Below are 22,155 nucleotides of genomic sequence, written 5' to 3'. Positions count from 1 at the left end.
ACAAACACTTGGCACCTTTAAAAAAAAAACCTTTAATAAGGGCAAATTTGGAGATCCAAGGAACATGTTTTAATTGAGGAAATATGTATCAACCAGCAATTAGAAATACCTCCATGAGTTTTCATTCATTGTCATGGCAATATTGATCATGTTCACTATTAGTAACTTTTTTTATAGGTTAGTTAGAATAAGTTCTCATTTCCAATCTGTAACTTGGATTCACAATATTATAGAAAAATGCCTTGAATTCTAGTGTTGTTGTCTTAAACAATTGAGTAAAATAGAAGGAATGAATATTTGTGTCATATTTAGCTACTTTTTGTATATTGTACTTATTAATGTTCCTTTAGTTCTTGTGGCAGTATTTTTGCATTTTATACCTGTTATTCTAGGAACCCTCATGAGATGCTGGATTTTCAGAAGAGGAAAGGACATCTATTTTATCTCTGTATTAATGAACATCTTAACAGGGAAGAAGAATAAAAATTTGAAAACCTAGAGGGACTTATTTTCTCTTCCGCAGGAGCTATGTACAGAGATGAAATACAAATGGATGTGGGGATGTGGATAGCACCCTCCTTTCCTGAATTTGGAGCTGTCCCACACCTCTGCCTGTCATGTCAGCCAGGGGCTTCTCTGTGAAAGCTCTGGACTAAGTATTAATGACAGTCAAAAGCCAAACACCTTGCTTCCTTTTTCCTTCTGAATCATGATTGCCTTAGCATCCCTGGGCTAACTGAGTATCCAACAGCACCCTCACAATATAGCCAAAGTTTAAACCACACATACACACACACAAACACACACACACACATGCACGCATGCACGCACACACACCAAACGATACCTTTGGAAAAACAGTTAAAGATCATCTTTTCCCCTATGTCTTTAAAAAATAATAAATCCGTTTTGTAGAAGAAAGTTTATTTCTGGCCAGGTGCAGTGGCTCACGCCTGTAATCTCAGCACTTTGGGAGGCCAAGGTTGGCAGATCACCTGAGGTCAGGAGTTTGAGACCAGCCTGGCCAACGTGGCAAAACCCTGTCTCTACTAAAAATAGAAAAAAAAAAAAAAAAAAAAATTAGCTGGGTGTGATGGCACGTGCCTGTAGTCCCAGCTGCTGGGGTGGCTGAGGCAGGAGAATCACTTGAACCCGGGAGGTGGAGGTTGCAATGATCTGAGATTGCGCCACTGCACTCCCTCCTACGCGACAGAGTAAGACTGTCTCAAAAAAAAAAAGAAAATTTGTTTCCATTGACTCTATACTTTTTGTTTATCTACTAGTACATGCCTAAGTTATTGCCCCTTTTTATTTTTTTCTGACATCCAGGTAGCCCAGTGTGTCTCACCAAAGGGACCTCTTGCTTGTTCAAGAACATACTTTTTTGGAGCTACTCATGTTCCTTACTTGGGTAAGTCCCTGTAAGTTGTCATCTCATCAGCTTATCTAATGAATAGTCTCTCCCATGAACTAGAAGTTGACACACAGTTCACTACTTTGCTTGGAAGCTCATGTTACCCAATTTATGGGCCTCCAGCTCCCTCTCTGGTTACTTCTGGATAGTTGATGTGTCTAACACATTTCTCACAGAATGTGTTTCAAGAGGAAGATGATTGGTGCAGCCTACATTAAGTCTAACCATGTGTATAGGTGCTAGGTGTCACAGGGGAGGCCAAGATGAATAAGACCCAGTTTAAGAAAGCAAGAGGTAGGGACCAGGCATGGTGGCTCACGCCTGTAATCCCAGCACTTTGGGAGGCCCAGGCAGGCAGATCACTTGAGGTCAGGAGTTTGAGACCAGCCTGGCCAACATGGTGAAACCCCATCTCTACTAAAAATACAAAAATTAGCCAGGCGTGCTGGTGCACACCTGTAGTCCTAGCAACTCGGGAGGCTGAGGCACCATAATCGCTTGAACTTGGGAGGTGGAGGTTGCAGTGAGCCAAGATTGAGCCACTACACTCTAGCCTGGGCAACAGAGTGAGACTCTGTCTTAACAACAACAACAAAAAAGCAGGAGGTGGGGTCCGCAGTGGGAATTTGGATGACTCAGCCAGGTGCCCACTAGACTGTTCTTGTGAGCAAAGTGAGAAAATGCCGTAATAAAAGGGTACTTAGGAGCTAGGAAGCATGCTGTGGGGCCATCCAGAAAGGCTAGGCTTGCTGGGGCTGCCCTGTTTACTGGGGTAACCAGAAGTTGCAGGTATTCAAAGACACATGGAAAAGAACCTATGGAATGAACGCAGGTCTCAGCATTGCTACACAGAGGAGAGTATATCAGGAACCATATTTTATTCTGGATGATGTTAAATAAGCCAGGAAACTCTGGAAAGAAGCATAACTTGGGTCAGGTAATTAAGGAGATAAAGCAAGAGGTAGAACTGAGCCTGTTTACTGATGCCTCGAAGTTTAAAAAATTAAAAATAAAAACATTCCAGAACCTAAGATTCTGCACATCTCTGGTATTTGGTGGTGTTGCTGAGTGGGTTGTAAAAGTGGGAAATGCGGGTGAAGGTCCAGGAGGCTATTGGGAATGGCTGGGTTTCACTGTTGTTGGTGTTTGTATTGTTTTTAACTTAAAAGAAAAAAATAGGCTGGGCATGGTGGCTCGCGCCTGTAATCCTAGCACTTTGGAAGCCGAGGTGGGTGGATCACCTGAGGTGAGGAGTTTGAGACCAGCCTGGCCAACATGGCGAAACCCCATCTGTACTGAAAATACAAAAATTAGCGGGGCATGGTGGCGTGCACCTGTAATCCCAGCTACTCAGGAGGCTGAGGCAGGAGAATCGCCTGAACCTGGGAGGTGGAGGTTGCAGTGAGCCGAGATTATGCCACTGCACTCCAGCCTGGGTGACAGAGCTAAACTGTGTCTCAAAAAAAAAAAAAAAAAAGAAAAGAAAAAAAATTTAGTTCTTGACAATGCCTTCCAGGTAAATTAAGCATTTCTAGCTTCCTTGTTAAGTGTTTGCATATCCTGTGCTCTTGTCACATTCTTAGTGGGCCTCTTTCACAGGTGGTGACTGCAAGCTGCCCAAGAAAACTGAACAAATGTAAGTTCATATTTTATTTTTTCTTTCTCAAAGTTGAGTTACTCAGTTGTGACTGTCCTGTGTACTTCCTTTTGAGATCAACAGTGATTAAGACGTCTGCTTTTGCTGGGTGTGGTGACACGCACTGTAATCCCAACATTTTGGGAAGCTGAGGTGGGAGGATCACTTGAGACCAGGAATTTGAGACCAGCCTGGGCAACATAAGCAGACCCTGTCTCTACAGAAAATAAAAAATTAGCCAGGCATGGTGGTGCACACCTGTGGTCCCAGGTACTTGGGAGGCTAAGGTGGGAGGATCATTTAAGCCTGGGAGGTCGAGACTTCAGTGAGCTATATGATGGCACCACTGCACTCTTGGCAACAGAGGGAGACTGTGTAAAAAAAAAGAAGACATCTGGTTTATGACGTGAACATTACTGTGTTGTTTCCCAAGTTTCTCTCAGCTTGGAATTCAGGCCAGAGAACCTTGCCAGCTTTGCCATCTGCTCTTCTCTCTAGACTTCAGAGACTTCCTACCTGCACACCCATGCATTTATGATGTAACTCCCCTTGATATGTTTTCTATGTAATGCGTTTTTAAATTAAGGGCTTTTCTAAGAATAAACCATCCTGAAATCCATTGGGAGAATCATGTGAAACCCTAACTGGTCTGAAGAGTGTCTTTCTCTGGATTTGACACTTTAGCCTATGGAACATAGTGAGAAGGTGTGAACACTGGCTGTGCAACCTCCGAAAGGGTCTACCTAAGTGTTGACTTCCCTTCTTTCACATCCAGCAGGAAACCAAAGACAGAAAATCAACCCATTAGTGCTGAAACTATTAAATTCCAAAAAGCATTCTCCTTCAGCAATATGGACATAATGGAATTTTATTATTACCTAATTAAATACTGCAGCTTAACTTTGTGGGGTCTAGATCAGCACTTCCCTGTGGCCAGCAGTGAGAGGCTACAAAGGATTATCTAAGGATCTCTTTAAAATATAGGTTCTCCAGGCCCAATCCCAGGATTACAATCAGAATTTCTAGGGCAGGGCCCACAAAGTTGTATTGGGAAAAATATAATAGAAGAAATATAATCATACTACAGAAAATATAGAATTAGAGAAAAGAAATTAAGATCAGCTATAATTCCTCCTGTCTGGCACTACCCATTAGTATCTTAATTTATATATTTCTGGGACTGAGCGCAGTGGCTCACCTGAAATCCCAGGACTCTGGGGGCCGAGGCAGGCAGATGGCTTGAGCCCAGGAATTCGAGACTAGCCTGGGAAACCTTGTGGAACTCTGTCTCTACAAAAATTAGCTGGACATAATGGTACAGGCCTGTATTCCCAGCTACTTGGGAGGCTGAGGCGGGAGGATCATCTGAGCCTGGGGAGGTCAAGGCTGCAGTGAGCTGAGATCACACCACTACACTGCAGCCTGGGTGACAGAGTGAGTCCCTGTCTCAAAAATGTGTGTGTGTGTCCAGGTGTAGTGGCTCACACCTGTAATCCCAGCACTTTGGGAGGCCAAGGTGGGTGGATCACATGAGGTCAGGAGTTCAAGACCAGCCTGGCCAACATGGCAAAACCCCGTCTCTACTAAAAATACAAAAATTAGCCAGGTGTGGTGGCACGTGCCTGTAAGCCCAGCTACTCAGGAGGCTGAGGCAGGAGAATTGCTTGAACCTGGGATACAGAGGTTGCAGTGAGCCGAAATAGTGCCACTGCACTCCAGCCTGGGCGACAGAGCAAGACTATGTCTCAAAAAAAAAAAAAAAAGAAAAATTGTGTGTGTGTGTGTGTGTGTGTGTATGTATGTGTGTGTGTGTGTGTGTATATGTATATATCTTTCTGGGCTTTTAAAAAAATTATTAAGCTGTAATCATAACGTGTATGTAGTTCTTTTATGGGTTTCCTTTCCTTAGCAACAAGTCAACCATTTCCTCACATGTTGGTGGGTGTAGTCTTACCTTGTGCCTGCTTGTACTTCTGTGCCAGCGCTGCTTAGCCACTGTCCTGGATCCTTATGCTAGACCCTTAAACATTTTGCCTAAACCAAATCCATTGATGCCCCATGTCAGGGACTGGTATTGAGTGGTAACTGGGTGCACATTGGGAGATTTCCCAAATCACAGATCCAGTGGAACATGTGGATTCAAGTGAAAGTGACAACAGAGGCCGAGTGCAGTGGCTTATGCCTATAACCTATAATCCCAGCACTTTGGGAGGCCAAGGCAGGTGGATCACAAGGTCAGGAGTTCGAAACCAACCTGGCCAAGATGGTGAAACCCCGCCTCTACTAAAAATACAAAAACTAGCCAGGTGCGGTGGCAGGCGCCTGTAATCCCAGCTACTCGGGAGGCTGAGGCAGGAAAATCGTTTGAACCCAGGAGGCGGAGGTTGCAGTGAGCTGAGATCGCACCACTGTACTCTAGCCTGGGTGACAGAGCAAGACTCCATCTCAGAAAAAAAAAAAAAAAAAAAAACCAGAGCCATGCAGGCTTTTTAATTTTATGGGTCAGTGGCCATGTGATTTGTGTATTGATCTCCTGTGTAAGGATCAGTATAGGAGAAGACCAAGCAAGGGAAGGCCTGACCAGTGTTGGTACTGAGTGATGTTTGAATCAGCTGAGGAGGGGGATATCTTTGCATGTCTTTGGGTTTGGCATCTTTAAATGCACCCTTAGTGTCAAAGTGTAGAGGATTCTGGTCTCACCTGGAAGGGTCCAAGCTCATTCACATCTCTCTGCCAGGCCCCTTCCAGGGTATACCCTCTGCCCTGCCCTTGCCTGGCCAGAAGTCTTCAGGATATGTTGATACTTAGAGCTGTCATTTTGTTTTATGAGCTCTCCCTGTTCTTTTTTCTTCAACTCAACCCTAACCTCTTAACCTACATTGTGGAGGTGTGGTGCAGGAGCCAAGGAGGAAATTGAAGGAGGTGGCAATGTGATTTGGCACAGTGGAAAAGCACCAGGCTGAGAGCAGATCTGAGTTTGGGTCAGCCATGAATTTTCTATGACTTAATAGACAACATATTCCACTTCCAGAGGCCCTTATTGCTGCTTCTATAAGATGAGAGGATTAGACCAAATCATTTCTGTGTTTTTTCCCACTTTCAAACTCCTATCACCTTCCTTTACCTGTTACAAGATTCCTATGGGCTTAAAAATAGACATATTTTTAGGTGAGACCTTGTCAGTTCCTTGCCAGGTGCCTCTCCTGGCCTTTCAGGGCCCCTTGGGTGAGCCCCTTCTCTTTGTAAGTGTCCTAAGAAGAGCCTACGCCTCCTTCCTCCAAGGCAGTGGTTCTCAACCAAGGGCAATTCTATTGTACCTCCCTCCCCCATCTTTCCCCACTCCCAGGAACATTTGGCAGGGTCTGGAGAAATTTTTGATTATCACAACTGGAATGCTACCAACATCTAGTGGGTAGGAATGCTGGTTAGCAGCCAGGGGTGCCGCCGAACATCCTACAATGCACAGGACAAACCCCACAGCAAAGAATTATCCAGTCCTAAATGCCAAGGTGGAAAAACCACCTTAGGTGGTTCCCTAAAATGAACCAGAGTGGTTTTTCTAGGGACCTTCATGGCAGTCCAGTCTGGCAGAGAAAAACCCAGCCCTTCCTCAGTCTGGTCATCTCTCTTCTCCCGCTGAGGTCTCCTACCCAGAGGTTCCAGTAATAGACCAGCCTTCAGCAGGTCTAGTGAAAAGATGACATGAAACTACAGTGTGATTGGTCCCTGGGAAAGCAGCAAGTGGGTATGAGAACACTGAAGGGATTCCTGCTCTGTAGGTAGCTGTTCCTGCACATAGAGGAGTCAAGGAGTCTACATAGTTTTATTCTGTTTGGTTACAAACAGGGAGGGGCAGTCTCTTGAGCAGAATTCAGAGGAGCCGACTTTCCTTAAGGTGATTTAACAAAAGCAAAGTATAAGTCAAACCAAGGATATGACTTTTTTTTTTTTTTTTTTTGGAGACAGGGTCCCACTCTGTCACCCAGGCTGGAGTACAGTGACACAGTCTTGGCTCACTGCAACCTCTTCTGCCTCCCGGGCTCAAGTGATCCTCCAGCCTCAGCCTCCTAAATAGCTGAGAATACAGGCACACACCACCATGCCTGGATAATTTTATTTTTATTTATTTTTATTTTTTGTCGAGATGGGGTTTTGCCATGTTGCCCAGGCTGGTCTCAAATTCCTGGGCTAAAGCGATCTGCCCATCTCAGCCTCCCAAAGTGCTGGGATTACAAGCCTGAGCCACTATGCTTGGCCCAGGCATGTGACTTTTAAAAGGTTTAGAAATCAGTGGGTTATATTTTTGCCTTTTTTCATTCTGTTTAAAAATCAGTTTCTTAGGGGCTGTCATTTATGTGCATGTATCTTTTGACAAAAACCTCATGATGCTGTGATGTTAACCATTATTTTTTGTTTTTAAAGTAGGCTATTGTCCCAGATATATGCTGCTGTTATTGAGGCTGTTTTGGCTGGCATTGCATGTTATGCTAAAACTTCCAGTCTAACAAAGGTAATTTAAATACCATGTTTCCATTTCTGTAATTATTATTTTAATGTAAAACATTCTATCCATGTGTTTCTTCTTTGGACACCTTGTAGTACTCACTTTTGTGCGAGCTTGGGCCTCTTTGACACCAGGCAGAGAGAAGCCCTGAGAGCACTGTGACTGTGCTGCTGTTGTCTTATGGATGACAACTAATCGGTGCTTCTTTGTAGACATCTGGTTGTGTTAAGGAAAAATCATTCTGTAGCACATTGTTTTGTTGAATAGCTTAAACAAAAGGCTTTTAAAAGCTAAAAAAAAAAAAAAACAAAAAGACAACTTTAGATTATTCTACTGTGAATTCTAATAAAGTTCGGTAAGTTTGATTTCCTGTAACTCAGTGTTTAAAAAAAATAGCTAAAGATTAGAAAATCTGACTTGCTTTTCCTAGACAAGCACGTGTGTTCCCGTTCTCTGACCATTATCTTCCTTGCTGTTTTGCGGTTAACCTGCCCTGCTGTGTTGGATTCCTATATCTGACCCAGTAAGGAGATGAGAAGAGTCAGCTTGATGCCTCCCAAATGCCAATAGGACCTTTTCTGAAGGAAGCCATTTGACATTGGAAAGGTTGTGTATGATGTAGATATCAGAGAGACTGTAGCTGTAGTCACCAGCTCCTTGCCATCTCCCCTCCTCACTGAACTTGTATCCCTGGTACTGACTCCGGATTTCTCAGCCCTTTAGCCACTACATGCAGAAGTCTTATCCAAAGCAGTGGGGTTTCCTTCGATATCAGTTCTCACATCTTTGTTTTTTAACTGATCTTTTGTAACTCTTGCTATTTGGATATTCTTAGCATCTGGCTAAAACTCTGAGGGCAGAGGTTCCTTCCCAAGAGCCAAGGAAGAGGGGAGGAGAAAGCACTTTCACAGACCTCACATTCCACTGCTGTCATCACAGCTGGTCACTTCTCTCGATCCAGCACATCAGGTTCCAGTGCACACCTGCCTGAATGCAGTTTTGTCCTGTAAACCTATCCTGGAGAAAGTAGGCCCTTGTTTCCCTTAACATGATACTTTCACTTTAATCTATTCGTGCCTACCAAGTAGTCACATAGACGGGAAGGGCACACTGTAGGGCATGGTGTGATTCTGGACAAGTGTTAGGAGGGCCCTTCCATCAGTGGTATGTGTACTTTTTCCTGCTGTGAAAGCTAATTGTCACTGTGTTGTTACTATTTTACAGGCCAAGGAGGTAGCAGAGCAAACTCTGGGATCTGGATTAGATTCCTTTGAGTTGATTCCGTTTAAGAAAGCCCTGCGGTAAGCAATGGCTGATATTTTTTATAAGGAATTTTTTTTGTTTTGGAAGATTCTTTTTTCCCTTGTAATTTAGATATCATCTCCCCTTTGAGAAATGTTTCAGTAAAATAATGGGATGTGTGAAGGAGAGTCATTCATGATTCAGCTTTTACGTAGAAGCCAAAGAGCCAAAGATGCAGAAACTGTTTGAGAAAGTCACACACATGTTCTGAGGTTAGAATGCAGGGCAGATTAACACCAGCATCACAGGAGACTTGACAAGCCTGGGTTCCAAGCCTAGAAAGGCAAAGCTGGAGACCTGAATGGTGAGGTTTCTAGGGGCAGGGGGCCCTGGGCACAGGAAGATAGTCATTGCTTAGAAGAAACTTTCACTGGGCCTCATCTGTCTCTTGAATGACAGAAACCCTGAGCCTGGCCATGTCTTGGGGTCTGCATGGTCTGAGAATCTGGTGATTTTTCCATCACATCTCCCGGCATGTCACAGTGGTCGTTATCCATAGCTAAATCTTCATGAACCCAGTCCACTTAACCACTGTTTCACGTGAGGACCATTGTGTGCACTTTCATACAAAGGATACAAAAGACACCAATACTGGGGAATTTATTTAAGAATACTTCTAGGATGTGTCCTGTGATGCCTCAGGTCTATGTCCCACATTTTCTTAAATCTATAGTCCTGTGTAATAAGAGAGAGTATTTGAAAGATTAGTCAATTAATTGGTCTAACAAGAATTCTATTTCTGCAGCCCCAGGAGTGGAAGAAAGAGCCAGAACTCTGTGGTGCAGGGCTTTAGACTTGCTTCAGGTCTTCTTTCCCCTGGGTCTTCTGGATCTTGCTGCCCTGGCCATGAAAGGGGAAGGATAAAGGAAGTTGTTAAGACCTCGTGCTGCCCTGTACTATCTGTTTCTGGCCAACCAGAATTTGAGAATGGTCCTTCAGTTTGCATCTGTGTGACCTTGGGCAAGATAGGGAACTGTCTTATCTGCTTCTTCAACTACCCACCTTGTAAAGCAGTTGGGCACATAGATGTTAGCTGCTGTCACATTCTACTCCTCCTTTACTTGGGCCCTTGCCTAGGCCACTCAGCCTCCCCAGAGCAGGCCCCCTCTCAGTCCCAAGGCCTCCTAGGCCTAGGTGTCTGCCCTAGCTGGAGAAAGGCACAAAGAGAAAACACCAGTCAATGGGAGAAGAGTCCCCCAGGCCAGTCTTCCACCTAGCACCCCTCCCCTTTCTCACCACAAAGATTACTTCACTGAGGGCAGGGCGCAATGACTCACGCCTGTAATCCCAGCACTTTGGGAGGCCAAGACAGGCGATCACTTGACGTCAAGAGTTTGAGACCATCCTGCCAACATGGCAAAACCCCGCCTTCACTAAAAATGCAAAAATTAGCCAGGCATGATTGTACACACCTGTAGTCCCAGCTACTGGGGAGGCCGAAGCAGGAGAATCGCTTGAACCCAGGAGGTGGAGGTTGCCGTGAGTCGAGATCATGCCACTGCACTCCAGCCTGGGTGACAGAATGAGACTCTGTCTCAAAAAAAAAAAAAAAAAAAAAAAAAGATTACTTCACTGAGGACCCTCAAACTGCTTCAGGTTAGCAGATCTCTTTCTCCCAAGAGGGGAAGGAGTGGGAGCCATGAATGCAGACAGGAATTAGTGTGTAGCTCTAGTACATGTTAATGCAAGAAATTACACTTACACAAGTTAGAGTAAGCTGAAAGGGTTTTCTAGTTATTTCTCAACTCTGAAGGCTTCACCCTGCCCATGGCTCCACAGCATTTGACTATGGTTGCAGAGACGTGGCCTCTGCTTGTGCTCAGAGCAGGGATGGAGGGTCATTCTCAGTCTGCAGTGAGCAGCAGTCCTCCCATGTCATTTTCTCCTGTTGTGGTCCAAGAATCAAGACAGTCCTTAGGACTTGCACAGAGGCAGGGCTGTGATTAGAGTCAGATTCTGGCTCCATACCTGCTGGTGGTGTGGGACCCTGGGGAAAGTATCTAAAATAGGGTAAATCTGTGTAAAGCAAGGATGACACACACCTCACTGTGTGGCCTTGAGAATCCCAAGCAGGTACCCTGCACAGGTATCTGAGGAGCAGGAGCAGACTGATTTTTCTTTTGTTTTGTTTTATTTCTGGTCTACAGCTCCAAGATGACTTTTCATATACATGCTGTGAATAATCAGGGAAGGTGCGTATATGATTGTGGTGCATCCTTATATGGAGCAAGTTTTGGGAAGATAAAGAGAGAGGAGGCTGCTGATATGAGTGGTTTTCTCATGCTTCCACACCTAGCAGTGACATCACTCCAGGGTTGGGCTTGGGCTGGCTGTGCTCAGCTGAGGCCCTGTACCCTGAGTGCTTCCCACTGCAGAGCTGAGGGGCAGAGGTGGGGATGGACATACTCACCTTAGTGGCCCACATACCAATTCTACAAACATGCAACCCAGTGTCTTGAAAGGCCCTAAGAGCAATCTGAGTCTATGACTTGTCATTGCCAAGTTGAAAAAAGCGAACACTGTAAATTTAAGTACACTTAAAAACTTTAACATAGTCTTCCATCTCTTTCCTCTCCTAGAATTGTACCACTGGACAGTGAAGATAGCCTATCCTTTGTGAAAACGGTAAGCAGAGCTGTCATGGATCAGCTGGCTGGGAATGGCCTGTAGAGGGACATCTGTAAGTTGGGAGGTGGGAGTGGGTGGGGGTCTTGGGCAGCCCACCCCACCTGAAGAAACTGATCTTCTCTCAGTCCTATCCCAGCCATAGCGGTGGTGAGCCTGTGCTTACTGAAGGTACCCAGGTAGCTGTGCCAGGCCCACCCACATCTATTCTCCCTTGCCTAGGCTTCCCCAGGGTCCAGAGTCTTAACTGAGTTGTTGGGAGGCACCTCTTTTTGGGTTATGAAGCCTTCCTACAGGTAGCTGAGATTGCTCATGTTGAAATGTGAGTCCAGGACAAGCCTGCCTTGACTAATAGACTTAAGTTTTTCAGTGGCATCTTTGAGTTCCAAGACTTGCATTGATGTCCTTAACAGGAACCTAGAGTTGAGACCAGTCTTGACAGCATAGTGAGACCCCGTGTCTAAAAAAATTTTTTCTTAATTAGCCAGGTGTGGTGGCATGCACCTGTAGCCTGACCTCCTCAGGAGGCTGAGGCAGGAGGATCACTTGAGTCCAGGAGTTTGAGACTGCAATGAACTGTGATTGCACCACTGCACTCCAGCCTGGATGACAGAGTGAGATTTAGTCTCAGAAAACAAACAAACAAAAACAGGGAACCTGGGAAAATTAACTACAGTCCTGTACCACAAAAGGACATCTTGGTCAACAGTGGACAGAAGATACAACAGTGGTCCCATAATATCATAATACTGTATTTTTACTCACCATTTCTATGTGTAGATATGCCTAAATACACAAATATTACCAATGTGTTATAATTGCCTACAGTATTCAGTATAGTAACATGCTGTACAGGTTTGTAGCCTAGGAGCAATAGACTATACCAGCTAGCCTAGGTGTGTAGTAGGCTATACCATCTAGGTTTAAATACACTCTATAATGTTCACACAGTGATTAAATCAGCTAATGACGCATTTCTCAGAATGTATCCCTGTCATTAAGTGATACATGACTATAATTATTTAAATGGCCAATAATCAACAGGGACCTGGGTCTGCCATGAAGTAGAGTAGTCAGAGCAACGTTTTCCAACCTGTGTGCTGGGGGGATGGTTTGGAGATGCACTGAGATAATGGTCCCTGGGGTGGGATGGCATGGCGAAGGGGAGCCAGAGTTTCTAGGCCAGTTGTTCTCAGCCACAAGCTGAGTCCTCCCTTTACTCCAGAACATCCTGATGTGAAGAAGGTTGGCAAATGGTGCATGAGAGGGTGGTACATATCCAGCCAAGATTCTGTTCGTGGTGTGTGTTATATCTTGAGTCTGTTCTGTGACCACTGCCTGAGCCTTAGTTCCAAAAAAACTTTGGTCCCAGGGAACTGAGTGAGCAGCTGTGGATAATTTAGTACAAGCGTATCCCCATCACCATCACCTGTGGAAAAGTAACTCAAAAGTTCCTGTCAGTAGTGTTAACCTATCTACAGAGAATAGTACAACAAGGGTAATTTTTTTAAGGTTGTAATTTATGTTTTTATAATGTTCCTGGTCCCCATCTGTCAACATTTTGTGTGGATGTTCTTTTAGAACTGGTTTAGACTTTTTTGTGATATCATTAAAACATTGGGAAATACTTTCTGATATTTAGGTGATAATACTTTATCTCCTTGTTAGACTTTAAATCCCTGACTTCTCTCCTTGGTCTCTCGCTCGGTGCTTTGGAAGATGCTTTGCATAGTAGCAGGTGATTAGGAATCCAGTAAAATCATAGTCTTGCGTCAAGTAGGCACAGCTAATGAGATAGGAAATAAGAGGCAGGAAGTTGATGCTTTCTGTCTACATTCTGTCCTCCTATCCAGAGATGAAGTTCTATCTCCTCCCCAAAGCCTTCCCTGTTGATTTCTCCCTACAAGTATTCCCTTAGTCCTTGCAGTTGCAGTTTGTACTACACAGATTAAGAAATAATTATATCCTAATGTGTCATATGATATCATAATGTGTCATATGATGACCTTTGTATAAGAATACCCTTGTTTATCCAGCTATACATTATAGATTTCCTGAAGACAGGCACCATGCTGTATTTTTTCTTTCCCCGTGCCACATGGTGGGAAGTACGTAACAAGTGTCCAACAAATGCTACGTTATCTTTTTAATATCCTCTCTTCCCTTCCTCAATACCAGTGGCCAAAAATGAACATGAAGGATCAGGAACCCCCAGGATCTGTCCACCTGATTGGTCTGGGAACCAAAGACATAGGATTGCCATTGTCACTTAAGAGGGACCATGTAGCTCAGGAGGGTTCTGTGTCTTCAGATGCTCGAAATCCTTTGAGACAGCTTTAGATAAACCTTCCGGTTGTCAAACCTAAAAAGAAAGTTAACTCAAATATAGAAGCTTACTTGTCTCTTTTGTATATCCTATTATCATCATAATATGGAAAATTAAGGGCTTTGGCTTTAACTGTGGTTTTTTTCCTTTCAACCTTGTGCCCTCTTTAAGTTTTTATTTGAAAATTCAGCAATCCGTTCAAGAGCCTCAGATCTTTTGTCTCTGTCCTTAGGGGTGGGACAGGGGTCCCAGGCTAGGACGACAATATGTGAAAGTGGACTTAGTCTCAGGAGATCTGCACCAGCACCCACCGCTCACCGCTATTCAGGGTAGGGGGGGACAGGTCCTTGTGCTACTTATCCCATGTCCCTCATCAGATCTTCCTGGTCATCACAGATTCTAGCTCTAGCTAACATCATTTTCTCTTTCTTCTGCTGGCTTCTTCCCAGAATTGTTTCATTTTCACTGGTTTTTACCTGATAAATTAGGGCTTTCTTACCAGACATTTGGGAGCTCTCTGAGTTGTTCTAATTTTGTTTCCAGGCTACTGAAGCCTCTGCTTTTATTTGTCTTGGCCATAAAAGCTTGATAGCTTTCAGGCTTTTTTTTTTTTTTTGAGACAGGGTCTTGCTCCATTGCCCAGGCTGGAGTGCAGTGGCATGATCATAGATTGTTGCAGCCTCAGCCTTCTGGGCTGAAACAATCCTCCTGCCTTAGCCTCCTGAATAACAGAGACCACAGGCAGACGCCACCATGCCTGGCTATTTTCTTTCTTTCTTTCTTTCTTTCTTTCTTTCTTTCTTTCTTTCTTTCTTTCTTCCTTCCTTCCTTCCTTCCTTCCTTCCTTCCTTCCTTCCATCCTTTCTTTCTTCCTTCCTTCCATCCTTTCTTTCTTTTTTTTTTTTTTTTTTTTGACAGAGTCTTGCGCTGTTGCCCAGGCTGGAGTTCAGTGGCGCGATCTCAGCTCACTGCAGCCTCCACCTCCCAGGTTCAAGTGATTCTCCTGCCTCAGCCTCCCAAGTAGCTGGGATTACAGGCACACGCCACCATGCCTGGCTAATTTTTTTTTTGTATTTTTAGTAGAGATGGGGTTTCACCATGTTGCCCAGGCTAGTCTCAAACTCCTGGGCTCAGGTGATCCACCTGCCTCAGCCTCCCAAAGTGTTGGGATTACAGGCATGAGTCATCATGCCCAGCCTAATTTTTTCTTTAGTTGAGTGGGGATCTCACTGTGTTGTTCAGGGTGGTCTCAAACTCCTGGGTTCCTCGACCTCCCAAATTTCTGGGATTACAGGCATGAGCCACTGTGCCTAGTCAGTATAAAGCAATTTGAGGGAATATATGGAAATATAAGGATACTTTCCTTATAGCCCAAGTGTGTCTCTGATCAGGGAGCAATTTCAGGGAAGCCTGGGTGATCCTAAGGTCACTTCCAAGTTCAAAGATATATTTAGGATAACTCCAGTTTTCCCTAGAAACTCTTCAGTACTCTTTTTCCATGTTCCTTTAGGCAGTATTTTGTGGTCTCGTTCTTATGGACTTCTCTCTGAAAGTTTTGGGCTGGTAACTGATCTAACTGGTTTCTCATTTGATGCAGGCTTGTATGACCGTCTATGACATTCCTGACTTACTGGGAAGCAATGGTTGCTTAGGATCTGTGGTTTTCTCTGAATCATTTTTGACTTCTCAGATCTTAGTTAAAGAAAAGGGTGAGTATATGTGATCTCTAGAAAGCAAGCCTTAAGCCTTTCTTTTTTTTTTTGGCAAAACTATAAACTAAGGCAAAAGGCCAACAATTAAGTGGTAAAAATATTAGAACTTATGATCACAGCACTGCACTCCAGCCTCAGTGACACAGTGAGACCCTCTCTCCAAAAAAAGAGAGAAACATTAATGATGAACAAAGGGTGTATATCCTAATTTATGAAGAACTCTTACAAAATTAATAAGAAAAGATAAGCTACCCATTAGTAAAATGAGCAAAAAAAATGAACAGGCACTTCACAGACATGGAAAACAAAAAAGAGAGGAGGACTATGTATAAATGAAGATATGTAACCTCACTAGTAGTCAAGAAGAAGCAACTTGAAGGCTGCGCATAGTGGCTCATGCCTGTAATCCCAGCACTTTGGGAGCCCAAGGTGGGCAAATCACTTGAGGTCAGGAGTTTGAGACCAGCCTGGCCAACATGGTGAAACCCCATCTCTACTAAAAATACAAAAACTAGCTGGGCGTGGTGGTGGGTGCCTGTAATCCCAGCTACTCGGGAGGCTGAGGCAGGAGAATCGCTTGAACCCGGGAGGCGGAGGTTGCAGTGAGCTGAGGTCGCACCACTGCACTCCAGCCTGGGTGCGAGTGAGACTGTGTCTCAAAAAAAAGCAATTTGAAACAATAATTAGATATTTTTTTTACCTGTTAGATTGGCAAAATATTCTAAAGAATTATTATATTCTAAGGAATGAAAATATTCTAAAGAATGGTAGAATGAGCCTGATAATTCTCTTTGATCTTTAATATGTATACCTATACTACTTTGATAAAAATTAAAAAGTAATGGTAAAATGGACTAATTCCCAAAAGTTTTGTTTCTTGGTTTTTGGGGTTTTTTTTTTTTTTTTTTTTTTTTTTTGAGATAGGGTCTTGCTCTGTCACCCAGGCTGGAGTGTGGTGGCATGATCTCGGCTCACTGCAACCTCCACCTCCTGGGCTCAAGCGATTCTCCCACCTCAGCCTCCCAAGTAGCAGGGACCACAGACGCACCACCACACCTGGCTAATTTTTCATATTTTTTGTAGAGATGGGGTTTTGCCATGTTGCCTGCGATCCCAACACTTTGGGAGGCTGGGGCTGGCAGATCACCTGAGGTCAGGAGTTTGAGACCAGCCTAACTAACATGACGAAATTCCGTCTCTACTAAAAATACAAAAATTAGCCCGGCATGGTGGCATGCACCTGTAATCCCAGCTATTCGGGAGGATGTCAGGAGAGTTGCTTGAACTTGCTAGGCAGAGGTTGCAGTGAGCCGAGATGGCGCCACTGCACTCCAGCCTGGGTGACAGAGCAAGATTCTGTCTCAAAAAAAAAAAAAGAACCCTAGCTCCTGAGAAGGGCATTTAGGGTCTGAGGCCTGCGAGGCAGTCTGAGGTGGTAGGGAATTAACTGGCATGTGTGTGGTCTTCCTGCAGATGGCACTGTTACCACAGAAACCAGCTCCATAGTCCTGACTGCTGCTGTACCCAGATTCTGCTCCTGGCTGGTTAGTGTCATTCATCAGGTGGAAGTGGACCTACTTGTGGAGAAATCAGGGTGAACATTTGAGGAAGAGCCTCTTTGTTGGGCCCCTGGTGGGATGTCAGTTCCTGAACTAGCTGTTGTTCAGGAATGGAATTTTTGATCCCAGCCCTTTCTCTTTATACAAATGAACCTAGTTCCATTAACTCTTATAATCTTAGAAAAGTTTCAAAAGAAAGGAACAAAGTTACTTGGGTCACTGTTAAATTGGGAAAGGAAGAAATTAACAGCCTCATTTTACAAATGAGGAAACTGAGCTTAGGAGTTGAACGGCCCGGCCAAAGTCACACAGATCATGAGAAGTGGATCCCGTGACTTGCTTCCCTGGTAGAGTGGTTGCTACGGAGTTTTTACTGCAACATCTCTCTACTTGTAGAAAAGTCCCATCTTCCTCAGTGGGAGGGACTTGGTCTGAAACTGGGGCCTTGGAATGTAGAAGGTGTGACAGCAATGAGTCTGCTAATGGGCTGAGTCCCTTCTTCGGAGTGCTCACGTTCTGCTTCTACAGTTCCCACACAGACAGGGAAGACCGAGAGTTATCCTCTAACCTAAACGTGTTTAAATGAGAAGACATTCTCTGAAAATATTTTAATACATTCTCTTTGCTTCATCCCTAAAAACAGTTGTTTTTTTCTGAAGTGAAATATAGGTGGAGACTAACACATCCCCTCTGCTTGTCATAAGCTCATTAGCTGGACCTCAGGTCCTAGTGAGAGAGCCCACCATGGCCTTGGGCTCTGAGCCCTGGTGACCAGCAGACATCTCAGGTGTGTCAGGGCCTGAGAGCACTGGACATGGACATGGTGGAAGGACTGCCCAGCCAGTGTCCTGGAAATATTTGAACACAGTGGGGAGACCTAGCAGGGTTTTCCCTTGAAGTAGTTGACTGAAAATCTGCATTCCTTTTGGACACAGGTGGAAGATAATGAAGTAAAATTGTCTGAGAAAACCCAGCAAGCAGTGAGGGTAAGCAGCCTTCTTATTCTCAGTGTCAACATCATATCAAAAGATAATATAAGCAATTCATAAAGGTATTAAAATGCTTCATCTCACTACTAATCTAAAAGATTTGCACTATGTTGTCTTCACTTCTTATTTGCATTCCTCCCCTTCCCAGCAGAGCTTTAGAAATAACCATTTATGGGGGATACAATTAGAGGGATTCTTTATTCCATCAGGGTCTTTTGGTGTGTTTTTAAAAATCTCCCCATAATATTAAAAGCAGATCCCAGATTGGCCTAGACATGTAGAGCTGAGACATCAAGGCTTTAGGCCAAGGAGAAGCTGCCTCCGTTTTCACAAAGGAAATAAATCCACTGGAACATGAACAAGCATTGTGGGCTTTGATGCCTGGACTCAGAGAGAATCTTAATGTTCTTTTTCTCAGCACAAATCAAGGATGCCAGTAACCTGCCAAAGAGCCAGACAATGCTAAAGGCCATGGAATACATTGGGCATATCTGAGCCTGACTCAGCTTTTGTAGACGGACATAATTGGGCAGGACTTTTGATTCTGTGAATATTTATGCTATAAATCACCTATTCTTGGCCGGGCGCGGTGGCTCACGCTTGTAATCCCAGCACTTTGGGAGGCCGAGGTGGGCGGATCACGAGGTCAGGAGATCGAGACCGCAGTGAAACCTCGTCTCTACTAAAAAAATACAAAAAAAATTAGCCGGGCGTGGTGGCGGGCGCCTGTAGTCCCAGCTACTTGGAGAGGCTGAGGCAGGAGAATGGCGTGAACCCGGGAGGCGGAGCTTGCAGTGAGCCGAGATTGCGCCACTGCACACTCCAGCCTGGGCGACAGAGCGAGACTCCGTCTCAAGAAAAAAAAAAAAAAAAAAATCACCTATTCTTTTCTGGATTTTTGTTTTTGTTGTTGTTTTTAAAGGGGGATGAGTCTTTCCTGGGCACTTATCTAACAGGAGGAGAAGGAGCATATCTTTATTCCAGCAATCTACAGTCCTGGCCTGAGGAAGGTAAGGAGCTATGACTTTAATGTTCTTGGCCATGTCTGGGTCCCTCATTTGCAGATGGCAGCATGGGTGTTGTAATTAATAATACATCTTCTATTTGAACACAGTTGTGGTACAGAAATGTTTTCCTACAGCTTTTCTCTCTTGACCCACCCACTTTGTAGATGAGGAAATTTATGCTAGGAAGGGCTGATCACAGAACTGTACCTGGTCCTTTTGTTGCTGCCTGAGGTTAGTTAGCTCTCTGAATGGGCTAGGGCAGCAGCATTTCCAGAAATAGAATTTGTGGACCTAAACAGAATCTGGATTCATTTCTCTTGCTGTGTAACAAATGACCACAAATTTAGTAGCTTAAAACAACACCCTCTTATTATCTCACAGTTCTCCAGGTCAGAAGTTCAGGCAGGCTTGGCTGGACCCAGATCTCTTGAGGTCAAAGTCAAGGCATCAGCCAGACTAGGCTCTTATCTAGAGCTTCTGGGGAAGAATCTTCTCCCAATCTCAGCAAGGATGTTGGTTCCTTTTGCTTGTAGGACTGAGGTCCCCATTTTGTTCCTGGCTGTCAGACAGGGATCCTCTCAGCTCCTCCTCCCAGAAGTCCTTGCCCTTGTGACCCCCTCCATCTCAGCTATAAAGAACCTTCTTGTATTGAATCTCTCACACACTTTGAGTCTCTCTAATTCCTCTTCTGCTATCAGCATCTTAAGTTTTTGCCTATCCCAGCCCACCCTCTGCCCCCTATAATTCATGTCCCTCATTACCTCCTCCCAAGGGTCTCATCACATTATGGCTACAGTTCGAAGGCCTAAATCTCATAGGCTTAAATATCCAAAATCTCATGATCAAGATCATCTAAGTCCCATGTAAATGAGGCTTGGGAGTGTAATCTATCTACAGCTCCTGAACATAGTTCTCTCCATGTCTGTGGACCTACGAAACTAAAGAGACAAGTCATCTGCCCGCAGCCCTCCCAACATACAAGGTGGGACTGGCATAGACTTCAGGTTCACAAAGAGGAAAAACAGAAGGTAAAAAGGAGTCACCAGCCCAAGGCAGCTTTGAAATGCAGCTGGGCAGACTTCAGTTCCTTGATTAGGTTTCAAGGCCTGGGAATAATTCTGGCTCTCAGCTCTGCCTTGGGGCTCTTGGTTCTACCCTGTTTGCTCTTGGTTTATGGCTCCACCCTCTGGGCTTGTAGCTACACCGCTGTCATCCTTCCTTTTTCAGTGAAAGGTAGTACTTTGTTTGTAGCTGAGTAGTTTTAACAGCCTGCCTCTTGCCAGTAGAATTTTGAGGGTCCAACAGTCTCCTTCAATTTTATACGTTCTCTGTCCCTTTCAATCCAAACTGGCAGTGTTTCTGCTCATATAAAATCCTCAGAAACCTTGTTGGTCTTGCATGGATTTTACAGGGATTTACTGCAAGTTCTTCTTTGGCTTCCTCAAAATAACATTTTCTTATGAATCCTGTTCTTTCCCTGTTGAATATAGCCTTTATGTGAGGGAGGAGTTCTGACTTACTCTACAAATTCCTCAACCTTTACTAAGCAAATCCCCTTTCTGGATGATTTGTTCTTCTTGTTGAAAATATTCTATCCGATGGCAAATTCCTCTCCCTGTTCTCAGATCACTGGTTCAGCTTCTGCGCCTTCATTCACACAGAAGACAAAGCACAAGGAGTTCTGGTTTTCTATGCACATACTGCTGGAGTGGTAATGGCATTTGTTATCACATCTGTCCCTGCATTTCTGCCTCTCCAGATCCTGGTGCAGAGAACCCAGGAGTTAAGAACATTTGCTGAAGGCAGGGAGTGTGTGGTAATACTACCAGCCTTGAGGCAAGATTGCATAGTGTTTTGAAAGCAGATTGTAGGCACAACACAGAGGTGGTTTGTGCTCTGTCATCCTTGAGCCAATTATAATATTTAGCCGGGATATTTGCCAAAATTAGTTTGCACCTTCTTAGCAAAGGGCCTTGTTAGAAAAATAGTCTTGCATTGTATTGAGTTATCCAACAAGATTCAGTGTATACTAAGGTCTCTGTGCAAGAATAAAGGGCACAGCCAGGGATTTCTGGAGCCTTATTAGTCATAGTCTTTTGAGAACTTAAATTTTAAACTTTCTTCGTTCCTGAGGGGAATCTAGTTTGAATTAGGAGACGGTTTTCTGAGGCAGGGAAATTGAATAGAAGCAGAGAATTTAAACAGGAGTCTCCCCTTCCTGTGGATAAGCATTTTACCACTTTGGGATTCAGATCAGGAGCTGATGTAGGTTTTGTGGGGCTTGAAGTTTATACCATTTGTGGACTCTCTTGAGGAAAATACTACAAAATGATTAGGGCTCTTCTTAGAGCCTTAGAAGGGGACTTGGGCAGGTAAGGGGTCGTGAAGTTCAAGTGTCTTTAGTGTCTTTATAAATCTGCCTTTACTTGGGACTGTGATGAGCTTGAAATTTATCTGTTCCCATCCCCTGAAGGTACTTATCTTCAGCTCCTCAGGATGCATTATCTCTATTGATCTTCATAGCCAGAGTCCCATAGAAGGTGAAAACTTGCCTGATGTTGTGCAAGTTGTTATTTTTTTCCATACTTTTTTTTTTTAAAGCCCCCTCACCCTGACTGAGATGTAGTACAAGTTAATGGCAGCATCTAGAGGGTAGTCCAAGTCTGGAGGATAGTACAGTTCTTCTGATTTTTCACCCAGCAATTACTTACAGATGAAAAGAATAGTACTTCCTGGCAGGGTGCAGTGGCTCATGCCTGTAATCCCAGAACTTTGGGAGGCCAAGGCGGGCGGATCACCTGAAGTCCGTCGGGAGTTCGAGACTAGCCTGACCAACATGGAGAAACCCCGTCTCTACTAAAACTACAAAATTAGCCAGGCGTGGTGGCGCATGCCTGTAATCCCAGCTACTCGGGAGGCTGAGGCAGGAGAATCGCTTGAACCTGGGAGGCAGAGGTTGTGGTGGGTCGAGATTGTGCCATTGCACTCCAGCCTGGGCAACAAGAATCATCTCCGTCTCAAAAAAAAGAAAAAGAAAAAAGAGAATAGTACTTCCTTTACCTTGAAGTTTTTTCAGCTCTA

The 22,155-nt window shown here is 44.3% G+C and overlaps 1 protein-coding gene across 2 annotated transcripts in view; it reads left to right on the top strand.

Moving 5' to 3' along the window:
- Positions 1 to 22,155, top strand: part of DNAAF9 (dynein axonemal assembly factor 9) — a 171,286-nt gene that overhangs the window by 84,748 nt on the left and 64,383 nt on the right. The window contains exons 11-20 of one of the 2 annotated variants that reach the window (XM_055264885.2): positions 1,330 to 1,411; positions 3,014 to 3,050; positions 7,473 to 7,560; positions 8,779 to 8,855; positions 11,004 to 11,048; positions 11,436 to 11,481; positions 15,405 to 15,516; positions 16,993 to 17,063; positions 18,014 to 18,064; positions 18,990 to 19,077. In XM_055264885.2, coding sequence (XP_055120860.1) covers positions 1,330 to 1,411; positions 3,014 to 3,050; positions 7,473 to 7,560; positions 8,779 to 8,855; positions 11,004 to 11,048; positions 11,436 to 11,481; positions 15,405 to 15,516; positions 16,993 to 17,063; positions 18,014 to 18,064; positions 18,990 to 19,077 — 697 coding nt within the window. The remainder of the gene's footprint in view (positions 1 to 1,329; positions 1,412 to 3,013; positions 3,051 to 7,472; positions 7,561 to 8,778; positions 8,856 to 11,003; positions 11,049 to 11,435; positions 11,482 to 15,404; positions 15,517 to 16,992; positions 17,064 to 18,013; positions 18,065 to 18,989; positions 19,078 to 22,155) is intronic. The other variant, XM_055264886.2, reaches the window with a different exon arrangement.

This window comes from Symphalangus syndactylus, chromosome 24 (genome assembly GCF_028878055.3).
Source record: "Symphalangus syndactylus isolate Jambi chromosome 24, NHGRI_mSymSyn1-v2.1_pri, whole genome shotgun sequence".
Classification (NCBI taxonomy): domain Eukaryota; kingdom Metazoa; phylum Chordata; class Mammalia; order Primates; family Hylobatidae; genus Symphalangus; species Symphalangus syndactylus.
This window is presented reverse-complemented; position numbering and strand designations above follow the sequence as displayed.